General features: G+C 33.7%; 1 protein-coding gene across 5 annotated transcripts in view; it reads left to right on the top strand.

Annotated features, from left to right (window-relative positions):
• Nucleotides 1-12813, top strand: part of SCLT1 (sodium channel and clathrin linker 1) — a 216992-nt gene that overhangs the window by 153914 nt on the left and 50265 nt on the right. For all 5 annotated transcript variants that reach the window (XR_003422599.2, XM_053216972.1, XM_015071782.3 and 2 more), the window contains 2 exons: nt 3963-4155; nt 10440-10636. Coding sequence is in view for 4 of the 5 variants with exons in the window: in XM_053216972.1 (XP_053072947.1) it covers nt 3963-4155; nt 10440-10636 (390 nt within the window). In the remaining variant the exon portion in view is untranslated. The remainder of the gene's footprint in view (nt 1-3962; nt 4156-10439; nt 10637-12813) is intronic.

A 12813-nucleotide genomic window follows, 5' to 3' on the forward strand; every position in this document is an offset into this window, starting at 1 on the left:
CAGTTAGAGGAACAAAGAGAAGAATGAAAAAGACTGAAAAAAACCTACATGAGTTATGGGACATCTTAAAGTGAATTAGTATATACATTATGAAAATCCCAGAAGGAGCAGAGAATGAGAAAGGAACAGAAAGCTTGCAAAGAAATAATAATAGAAAACTGCCCAAATCTGGGGAGGGAATTGAACATCCAGATCCATGACACTCAAAGAATCACAGAAAGGCTCAACATCAAGAGGTCTTCACCTAGACACATTATAATCAAATTGCCAAAAATAAAAAAGAATTTTTAAAATAGGAAGTGACTCATCACATACATGGGACTCCCTCCAACCCCAATAAAAGTATTAATGGATTTCTTAGAAGAAACTTTTTAGCAGAGAGAAAGTGGCATGATATATTCAAAGTACTGAAAGAAAAAAGTGCAAACCAGGAATACTATACCCAGCAAAGTTGTCCATCAAAAGTAAAAGTGAGATTAAAAACTTCCTAAGATGAACAAAAGCTCAAAAGGGAGTGCATCACTATTAGAGTTGCTGTATAAGAAAAGCTAGAGTTTTCAAATGGAACTAAAAGGATACTACTTAGAAACATAAAAATATGTGAAGGAATAAAACTTTCTGGTAAAGGAAAGTATATTGCCAAAGTCAGAATACTCTAACACTCATAATAGTACTACATAAATCACTTTTAACTCTAGTATAGAAGCTAAAAGATAAGATTATTAAAAATAACAAGAAGTACAATAATGTGATAATTGATATACAATATAAAAAGATGTCGGGGCGCCTGGGTGGTGCAGTCGGTTAAGCGTCCGACTTCAACCAGGTCACGATCTCGCGGTCCGTGAGTTCGAGCCCCGCATCAGGCTCTGGGCTGATGGCTCAGAGCCTGGAGCCTGTTTCCGATTCTGTGTCTCCCTCTCTCTGCCCCTCCCCCGTTCATGCTCTGTCTCTCTCTGTCCCAAAAATAAATAAACGTTGAAAAAAAAAATTTAAAAGATCTAAAGTATGACATCAATAACACAGAATGTGAGGAGAGAGAGAAATAAAAGTGATTGAAATTGTTACCAATTTAAAATAGACTCATAACAGACGTTTTATGTAAGTCTCATGCTAATCAGAAAAAAAAAAAAAAATGTGTAGTAGACACCCAAAAGGTAAAGAGAAAGGAATGAAAGCAGCTACTACAAAAATTCAACAAATCACAAAGGAAGACAACTAAAATAGGAATAAAAGAACAAAGGAACTACAAAATGGAAAACAACAAAATCACGAGTTACTACCTATTAATTACTTTTAATTTAAGTGGATTAAATCATCCAATCAAAAGACAGAGTGACAGAATGGATTAGAAAATAAGATCCAACTATATGTTGCCTACTAGAGAGTCACTTTAAACTTGAGGAAATACATAGGCTGAAAATGAAGAGATGGCAAAAGATATTCCATGCGAATGGTGCCCAAAAGATAGCAGGAGTATCTTATATCAGACAAATAGAATTTAAGTCAAAAACTATCACAGGAGGGATGCCTGGATGGCTTGGTTGGTTAAGCATCCAACTTCGGCTCTGGTCATAATCTCAGGGTTCGTGAGTTTGAGCCCCACGTTGGGATCTCTGCTATCACCATAGAGTCCATTTTGAATCCTTTGTCACCCTCTCTCTGCCCCTCTCCTATTCATGTGCATGTGCTCTTTCTCCGTCTCTCTCAAAAATGAATAAACATTGTTCAGTGCAGTTGTTGGGTTGTAGGGTAGTTCTATTTTTAACTTTTTGAGGAACCTCCATACTCTTTTCCAGACCTACCCTACGATCCAGCAATTGCAGTATTAGGCATTTACCCAAAGGATACAGAAATACTGATTTGAAGGGATATGTGCACCCTGATGTTTATAGCAGAATTATCAACGATAGCCAAACTGTGGAGAGATACCAAACACCTATCGACTGATGAGTGGATAAATTAGAGGCAGCATATATACAATGGACCATTACTCAGCCTTAAGAAAGTGTGAAATCTTGTCATTGGCAGCAACGTGGATGGAGCTAGAGTGTATTCTAAGTGAAATAAGTTAGGCAGAGAAAGACATACAGTATGATTTCACTCATACGTGCAATTTAAGAAATAAAACAGATGAACACATGGTGGGGAAGGGAGAAAAAAGAGAGAGGGAAACAAACCCTAAGAAACCCTTAAAGATAGAGCATAAACTGAGAGTTAATGGAGGGAGGCAGGTGGGGGATAGGCTAAATGGGTGATGGATACTAAGGAGGGCACTTGTTATGATGAGCACTTGGTGTTATATGTAAGTGATGAATCACTGAATTCTGCTCCTGACACCAATATTGCACTGTATGTTAACTAAAATTTACATCAAAATTTGAAAAGGAAAAATAAAATATGTGATTATTTCTGATCTTAGCATCTTTCTGATTTTATCATCCTTTGATCATTTCCTAGATCCATCATTTCATTAGAAACTTTATCAGCCAAAGTTAAATAGGAAAAAAGAGTTATAGTATACGGAACTAAAGGACCTTATATATATTTCCTCTGACACCTGTTGACCAGAGAATGTTCACAGTATTTGATTAGCTGGGTTTGAAAAGATAGAAATTTTAAAAGATAGGAATGTAAGTTGTTAGCATATTGAAGCAACATACATGTTTGAAGGTTGTGTTACCCAATAATCCATTGTTGAGAAAGTTCAAGAACTATAACCTATTTAAACTGATAAAATGAGATTTGTAGAGCTGGAAGTTTATAAAAAAAAATTTTAAGTCATGCAACAGAAAAATATGAAATAGGTCTTATTGTAATTTAGTAATCTAGACAGCTAATGTGTCTTCCTGTGGAGTTAATCAAAGTAGTAAAGGAGTTTTGATCATTATCTATTTCACCTTCCTTATCATTAGCTTCAGTTTATCCTCTTGAAGTCCTTGTTACACAGTGATTCTCAGTATTAGTAAAAATTTGAAAAAAGTTTCACATAGATTTTATAGGTGAGTGGTAACTGTTCAGTGTATTAGTCAAGATTGCTAAGCTGAATGTATTTGCCTGGGCTAATATAACATTGTGAAACCACATAGTTTAAATCCTCAGTGAAGATAACAACTCAAGCAACAACAGATGTTGGAGAGGATGCGGAGAAAGAGGATCTCTTTTGCATTGTTGGTGGGAATGCAAGCTGGTGCAGCCACTCTGGAAAACAGTATGGAGGTTCCTCAAAAAACTAAAAATAGAACTACCCTACAACCCAGCAATTGCACTACTAGGCATTTATCCACAGGATACAGGTGTGCTGTTTTGAAGGGACACATGCACCCCATGTTTATAGCAGCATTATCAACAATAGCCAAAGTATGGAAAGAGCCCAAATGTCCATCGATGGATGAATGGATAAAGAAGATGTGGTATATAAATACACACACACACACACACACACACACACACACACACACACACAATGGAGTACTACTCGGCAATCAAAAAGAATGAAATCTTGCCATTTGCAACTACGTGGGTGGAACTGGAGGGTATTATGCTAAGTGAAATTAGAGAAAGACAAAAACCATATGACTTCACTCATGTGAGGACTTTAAGAGACAAAACAGATAAACATAAGGGAAGGGAAACAAAAATAATATAAAAACAGGGAGGGGGGACAAAACAGAAGAGACTCATAAATACAGAGAACAGACTGAGGGTTGTGGGAGGGGGGATGGGCTGGATGGGTAAGAGGCATTAAGGAATCTACTCCTGAAATCATTGTTGCACTATATGCTAACTAATTTGGCTGTAAATCTAAAAAAATAAATAAATAAAAATTAAAAAAAGAAAATCCTCTGTGAAGAGAAATGAGTCAGAACAAAGAAAACAACTCTATACTATAAAACAGAGTGCTTGACTTCTGTTACAGATCATTAAGTTTAATTAAGGATTCCTTTTGTTTTTTTTATCAGTTCCTCAGAAGAGATATCACGTTGCCAAGAAATGATTCAGAAACTTCAAAACTTATTGGAGTCTGAGAGAGAAAACTGTGGATTTGTCAGTGAACAAAGGCTGAAACTTCAGCAAGAAAATGAACAGTTACAGAAAGAGACTGAGGATTTAAGAAAGATTGCTCTTGAAGCTCAAAAAAAAGCCAAATTAAAGGTATTTTCAAGTCTAGTTAGAGTTAAATGTGTACTTGTGAAAATCAAAATATAAGAGAGACCCAGTAAAACATTTTTAAGGCCTTTTTTTTTTTTTTGCCTTTTCATCAGATAGCACTAAATCATAATGCAGAGCATTAACCAGTCTTTTTTGTATTGTAGAATTTGGCAAGCATACTTAAAAATGATTGCTTTCACTATCCACACACAAAAAAAATTCTTTCCAACCATGAAATACACTGATATTCTTGCCAAAGCAATTTAAGCAGTGCTAGCAAAACTATAGATGAGATAACTTTACAGACTGTCATCCTCTCTTGTATAATAGCCTCTTAAAAACTGAACTCTAAAACTAGCTCTATAGAGGATGCTACATCAGTATGCTCTGAGAACCTCTCATAGGTAGTCTAAAATTTCCATGCTAGGAGGAAGGCAAGGGATAAAAGTCTCTTCTATAAAAAAAAATCCCCTTTATTTTCCCTCTCCTTCCCTCTTTCTTCATGGTAATGCTTAATATGCTTTGACAATAGGAACATGTTTAAGGGAGTTACAAGAAGCACTGGTGTGACCATCAGCATGTTGCTTGCTTTACCCCATTCCATGCAACTTTTGTAAAAGGTGGCATTAACTCTTTATGTTAAAAAGCTGTATCTTCCAGTTTCATAGTAAAGATTGAGATAGCAGTATTCATATTTCACTTTGTTTTTTGTTACTGTGTACTCATACAAAGTCACATTCCAACCTAATTCATATCAATCCATATGTATTGCCTTCTGCATGTATCAGACACTGTAGTTATTAATAAAAGCTTTAACTCTGAAAGACAGCTTTGTAGATCATACAGGGAGGTTTGTACTTTATGGTTTAGTATGTGGGAAATCTGAAGAACAAAAGGGAAGAATCACACCACCAGATATTGACGATATAAAGCTACAGTAACACTGTGCTATCAATAATAATCAATTTGATCAATGGAACAAAACATAGTCCAGGGACAAACCCATTTTTCATAATCACCTCATTTATAACAAAAGCACTACTGTAGTTCAACAGGGAAAGAATTATCTTTATAAAAAATGATGCTAGATCAATTGGGTCCATATTTTTAAAATAAACCTTGACCCCTATATCACACCACACATTTAAACTCATTTGAGCTGTCTTGTAAACCTAAATGCAACATATAAAACAGTGGACCTTCAAGCTTCAAATCTTCACGATCTTGGGTTAGAAAGAATTTCTTAATGAGAACACGAAATGCAATAATCATAATAAATTAATTGGATTTCATTAAATTAATATTGAGTCATCAAAAGACACCATTAAGTACAATGCTAGCCCTGGTTTGCCAGTCTTGCCTCTTAAAAATCATAATCCAATTGTCGAAATAAAAAAAGACACCATTGGGGCATCAGGGTGGCTCAGTCAGTTGAGCGTCTGACTTTGGCTCAGGTCATGATCTCACAGTTTGTGAGTTCAAGTCCCACATCGGGTTCTGTGTTGACAACTCAGAGCCTGAGCCTGCTTCAGATTCTGTGTCTCCTTCTCTGTCTGTCCCTCCCCTGCTCATGCTCTGTCTCTCTCTCTCTCAGAAATAAACAAATATTAAAAAAAAAAAAAAAGACACCATTAAGAGGGTGAAAAGTAAGAAAGTATTTGGAATATGGAAAGTATATATAATGTATGTATAATATAATACACTTGTAATACAATAATATATATATGTATATATAATAGAACATAACCAAAAAAAGGACTAATATCTAGAATAGAATATAAAAACTGTTACCAGTTAATGATAAAATAGTTAGCAGTTAATAAGGAAAAAACAAACACCCGTTTCCAAAAGTGGGTAAAAACTTTAAATAGGCACTTCATAAAAGAGAATTTATGAAAAATGTTCAACTGCATTATTAATCAGCAAAATAATGAAAATTGCAGTGAGGTACCACTGCATACCTACCAGAATGGCTAAAATAAAATTTAAAAAAAACTAAGACTATCAAGTGTTGACAAAGATATAAAGCAACTGGAACTTTCATACACTACTTTGAGAATGTAAGTTGGTACAACCAGCAGTTAGCATTATCTTTTAAAGTTGGACATACATACATACATACGATGCCAAATAATCCTGGCTACATACCCATAGATATGAGTGCTTATGTTCATGAAGACATCTGTATAAGAATATTCATAAAAGTTTTAATCATATCAAACACTGAAAATAACTCATGTCCATCCACATGAGATTACATAAATAAATGGTGGTACACTCAGATAATGAAATAGATGCACCAATAAAACAGAATGAACTATAATTATGGATGAGTCTCACAGACCTAATGTTGAACAAAGAAGCCAGACACGAAAAATCTCTAGTCTATTAATTTCATTATTTGAAAGTGAAGAATAGGCATAATTACCTATGAGGATGAGATCAGAATAGAGGTTACAACTTCAATTACAAAATGAGTAATGATTAGGACATATGAGTGAGCCTCCTGAGATATCTAAATCAGGGTGGTGACTCTGGCATGTCAGTATATGTGTAAAACTTGAGTTGGAATGTAGTTCATTGTAAGGAAAAGAAAGATAAATCTTGGCAAAGGAAAGTTTAGTAGGAGTGCAGATAAAACAAGTGCACTATGTGGTTGATGGGCACATAGGGATTCGTTGTAATATTTTTATTTTTATTTTGTGTATGCTTGAAAGTTCTCATACCAAAATATTTCCATAATAAAATAAGTCAGTGTACTTGGTGAAAAACTATTTGTACCTTGTTCGATTTTAAATTTTACATTATAAATTTCATATGGGTTTATAACTAAAAGCTATTAGTGACACTATAAAACATTAGTGGGAAATGTAGGCAGATATGTAACTGATGGAAAAGAACTTTCCTAGCAAAACAAACAAAATTGGAAGATATTGCAAATGAATATATTGGTAGGTTTAGGTATATAAAGTTTTTAAATATTTAGAACCATTTTTAAATGTTTTGAAAAGAAATAACTGGGAGAAATAATTTTAGTAAATGGGACAAAAGACAAAAAACATTCACACATAAGGAGCTTTAAAAAATATTATAACCCAATAGAAGAACGTGTAGGAGACATGAACAGAAGTCACAGACTAAGGAAACAAAGTGCTAGTAAATAACTTTTTTAAAGTTTAAAGTCACTATTAATTAATTGCATAGTTATCAGTGAGTGAATGTGCAACTGAGAGTTTAAAATGATACACATTTAGAGGCCCCTGGGTGGCTCAGTGAGGTAAGCATTCGACTTCAACCCAGGTCAATCGACTGCAGCTTGTCAGTTCAAGCCCCACATCGGGCTCTATACTGACAGCTCAGAGCCTGGAGCCTGCTTCAGATTCTGTGTCTCCCTCTCTCTCTGCCTCTCCCTCCCTCACTTGCACTCTGTCTCTCTCAAAAAAATAAATATTAATTTTTTTTAAAAAATGGTACACATTTAGAGTCTAAAATTTTCTCGTAAGAAAATAAGTAAAATATTTCATAATTCAAAAAATCCATTGCAACATTATTCATAACTAGAAATGAAGGAACAATGAGATGGTACATCTATAAAATACTGTATTGAGTCATCATTAAAAATTGGTTCTAAATAATTTATAATGTTTTTTATATTGCTATGTCTAAGTTTTAAAACAATAAGAAAAAATGTAAGTATATATATATTGCAATTCTGTATTCACTACTCTAACTTCTAAAATTCATAAATAAAAAACAACAGGTAGAGTAGAGGTAGTTATCTCTGAATTGTCAATTACAGAAACCTTATATTTGTTTTTAATTTTTTTTATCTTCCATTACTTTACAATATGTTTATGTTTAGGGGTTTTGGTTTCTATAATGGGGGAGAGGGAAATTCATGACTTTCCCTACCTGGTGCTACATTTTATCTATCTTTAACAGTTCAGGATAGTAATTGATGTTTTGGAGAACAAAAGGATGACAGAACTATTTGTGTGAGTGGTTCCCTGCAGAGGAAGAGCACAAAGAAAAAAGGGAGACCATAAATCCTTTCTTCCTACCAATATATTGAATTTAATCATTAGTGGGACTTCTGTTATAGGAGACTCAGTTGTTTGTAGTCCATAGCTGCAGATCTGTCCAGTTCAACAGTTGGAATTTCACCAGCTAAAGGATCTGGCATGTGTTTAAAGACTACATTTTGATACCAAAAAGCCATCATTAATTTGGTCTACAGATGTGTTTTGGTAACTTTACTATGTTTCAGGTGCTGAAAATGTAATGAAGACATGCGCCTCCCCCAACCTTAAAACTGTCATTTTTTCATGGAGATGGACAAACTTTAACATGTATTTACAAACTAATAAATACTCTTTAGGAAAAACATAGGGCACTGAGAGAACTTATAACAGAGGGACTTGATTTGGTTCTAGATAGAAGCAATAATTGAACTAAGTTTTAAAAATTGAATAGAAATAACTAAGACAAGCAGGAGGGGTAAGATTACTTCAGGCAAAGGGAACTACATGTGAAAATGAGCCAAGAATGAGAAGCCATTGTAACAGAAACAAAGAAAAAAAAGGGAATAGTAGCACAACACAAGCTTGTTAGAAGTAGACAAAGACCAGGTTGTCACAAAGAACCTCAGAACAAGGCTTATCAAATTACAAATAAACTTTCTAAGAAGAAATGGGGAGTTAACTAGGCACGCAGACTTCTAAAACTGTATAGATGCATTTATCAGTTTTTAATATATATATGAGAGAGACAAAGACAGAAATAGACGGTTCTCCCTAACACATAAGAACCATGGCTTCTCCAGGCAAGGTTGAGATTGAGACAGAGAAGGAGTAGGAGCATATTCAAATCTAAATTTGCAGAATCCAATAAGACAGAAATTAAAATAGCAGGAGTCAAGGAGCCTCTGAAGCTTGTAATATAATAGACAATTAATAAAACCAAGGTTGTTTTCCCAGTGCCAGTATTTATAAAGTCTTAAATTTCTACTTGTGTATTATTTGAGAAACCAAATTTAAGAGTTTTAGGAAGCACGTTGCATTTAGCAGAAGTAGTGAGGATGGGTGTTTGCAGTTTACCCCAAGAACCATGGATTTTGCTGTTGTTTAGTTTTCCTTGGTATTGAGTAAAGTTGAGTCCTTTTTATTCATCCTTTTTTGATTTTGGAAAGTGGCCATATTTGATGAATTACTATAAGCTATACCAGCTGTAACGATCTTTAAAGCACATTACTTTAAAATATCATAAGATAAATATTCTTTATAATGTTTCTTTAGTATCGTAAAATAAAGATGGCCTGAGAGTACACCAAATAAATTGTTCTAGTGACTGTTTTCTCAGTTGCCTCAAGGATGGTATAGACAGTTTCATTCTAGAAGCATTCAAGAGAAGGCAATTCATTACATACACTGAATACCTGAGAGCATTAGGGCTTAATTTTCTCCCTGAACCCCAATTAAGAATGCTTCTAGAGTATTCAAAAAGCATTTACTTATATGTTTATTCTGCATTAAGTTATTTTTACCCTAATGACATAAATTAGCTGGAAATAATGGACAATCCTTACATATGAGATTCTGAAAAATCATTATTTATAGTCTTTTTTTTCCTGAAAAAGAAATATTTGTTTATACCATAACTGAAGTGGTAAAGAAATTCTCGTATATTACTTTCTTTACAAAACCCTTTAAAAGACAACTTGAAATTTAGTATGAGGTGACCTGAGGAGATTCTGAGTTGAGCACATTAAGGTGCTGAGAGGATGGTGCATTTGGAGAGGTCATGGAGGCTCTGCACACCCCCAAATCCATACCTTGCCCTATATAACTATTCCATTTGCCTGTTTCTGAGTTGTACCCTTTATAATAAATTAGTAAACTTTTTTTTAATGGTTTGAGTAAAAAGCTCTCAGTTATTTGAGAGCATGAACATTTTCCATGGATCCTGGCAGCAAAAGTAAAAGTAGATAATGAGAGCAGTTTTATATTAAACAGTATACTTTTTTCCTACCGGCATTTTAGGATGTTGAGGAAAGTGTTGCAAAAAAATTGTCCATAATTCTGGTTTCACCAAATTTAAATTACAATACAGGATAAGTCTTCATTTGTGATGAAGGAAAATTGTAAACTTATTTTTATATATCTCATCCAGACATTTCTGTGCCACAAACACCACAATGAGTTATTGCTTTTGTAAGTATCACTGATCAGTGTATCCCCTACAATAGAAAAAAAAAATAAAAGAAGATATGTGTTCATTTTGTTCCTTAGATCAGTACAATGGAACATGAATTTTCAATAAAGGAACATGGATTTGAAGTTCAACTAAGAGAGATGGAAGACAGTAATCGAAATTCCACTGTTGAACTGAGACATCTCTTAGTGACTCAACAGAAGGTGGCCAATAGGTGGAAAGAAGAAACAAAGAAACTTACTGAAAGTGCAGAGATTAGAATCAGTAATCTCAAGTAAGTCCACTATTAATTGTTTGATACATTTTACAGAATAAATTATTTAACCTTTAATGTCTTTGCCATCTTTTTGTAAAAATATCTTATTTTTTTATTCAGCAAATATTTATTGAACTGCTATGAAAAATATTAAGCATTAGAAACCAAAACTCATACTACATTTTTGAAAACTTTAGTCGCATTCCACAGAATATAATGATTTTTTTGGATGTGGCAGTTTAGAATCTTAATACTCTTTGCATATAGGTATAGCATATAATATTTTGTGGTTGCAGCAGAATGTGATTGATTTGCAAAGCCTGAAATATTTGCTCTCTGGCCCTTGAAGAGAAAGTTTGCTGACCCCTGCCTGGAAAGTACTTGAGCTTTTATGCTGAATGCGATGGGATGCTATGGAAAGCTTTGAGCAAAGTGATATGATCAGGCTTAAATGTTTAACAAATCAGTTTGATTGAAGTTTGAAGAACAGACTAGATGGGCAAGGGTAGAAGGGAGAAGGTTGGCAAATACTGTAATAATTGGCGTATAAAATGATTCTAACTTGGATTAGGTTTTGAAGGGTTGGAAATCATTTTAAAAAGTTTGTTTGAACCATGTTAAATATGTGTTGCCTAGAAGACATTTAAATCGGGATATTAACTAGTCAGTAGAGTCTGTAAGTTTGAAGTTCAAGGAAGAGATTGCAACAGGAGCTATAATTGTGGGACTCATTAACATATACGTGATTTTTAAAGTCATGGGATAATATTGTGTAGAAAGGAAGTGTAGGTAGAGAAATTAAGCTGTCAGAAGACTAAGTTCCAAAAGTTAAATTCTGGAGAGATGAAGACTGAGACTGAAAGAGTCTGAAAGTCTGAAAGAGACTGAGAAAGAATATCCAGAGAAATAAGAATCATGACAGAATGGTTAAAAAAGAAATCTTTTTTTTTTCAGGAGTATAAGCAATAATAATAGGTGATATTTATTTAGCACATAATGTGTTTTTTTGTTGTTGTTCTAAACGACTTAGATGTACTTACTTAAACTTTACAACAACCCTAGAACTGGATAACATTGTCATTTACATTTTACTGTAGAGAAACTGAGGCTGAGGGAGGTTAAGGAACTTAGTCAAAGTCACTTAGCTAACAGAATGACCAGTAAAGACAATATGCTCTTAACTGTTGTTTTATAAAATGCTACTGAGTGGTGAATATGGTGAGGACTGAGAATGGACCTTTTAGTTTGTTGCCGTTTGATGGTCTTTGTTAACCATGATAAGAGCAGTTTTGGTGGAATGCTGGAATAAAAATGTATTTGGAATGAATTGAAGAGACAAAGAGAATTTCTGCTTCCAGTTAATGAATGGTGAGCTAGGCAGTTTGAACCCGCCCTAGACCACAACCAAAAAAGTTAGATGAATTGTAGAAAACATCTATCGAGAGCATTAAAGAACTAACAAAAAAAAATTGTTACCAATTTGGCTTATCCTGGGAATGCAAAATTATTAAAAGCTTAGAAAATAAATAATATAATTTACTGCATTAGATTTTTTTAAAAAAGAAAAATTATAAGGCCTTCTCAATACAGAAAAAGCATTTGATAATATTTGATATCCATTTATCATTTTTCAAAATATCTCTTAGCAAACTAGAAATAGAATTTCTTTAATTTTGTAAAAGTATCTATTCTAAAGCAAACATTTTTATTGGCAAAAAATGTTAGTAACTTTCCTTTGAAGATTGAGAAGATAAAAAGAAGTTCATTATTATCACTTCTATTAATGTTTGTATCAGAAGTCCTGATTTTCAGTGCACTGTGGCAAGAAAATGAAAAGGTAAACAAACTAGAAAGGAAGGAAGAAACAGTCATTCTTTACAGATAGCATGACTGTATATGTAATTAAGTCCAAAATAATTAATAGATAATACGCAAATATATAAAAATCAATTGTATTCCTACATACCTACAACAAATATTTCAAAATTAAACCTATAATAGTAAACTTAACAATGCATCAAAAAGATAAAATACCCAGGAATAAATCTAACAATGTGTAAGACTTCTACATAACTATGATATCGGGATGATTAAAGAAGGCCTAACTAGATAGAGATCAGGTTAACTGATCAGAATACTCAATGTTATAAATTTGTTAACAGCCCACCCACGCCCCCTGTCATCTATAGATGCAT

Source organism: Acinonyx jubatus, chromosome B1 (assembly GCF_027475565.1).
Source record: "Acinonyx jubatus isolate Ajub_Pintada_27869175 chromosome B1, VMU_Ajub_asm_v1.0, whole genome shotgun sequence".
Lineage (NCBI taxonomy): Eukaryota > Metazoa > Chordata > Mammalia > Carnivora > Felidae > Acinonyx > Acinonyx jubatus.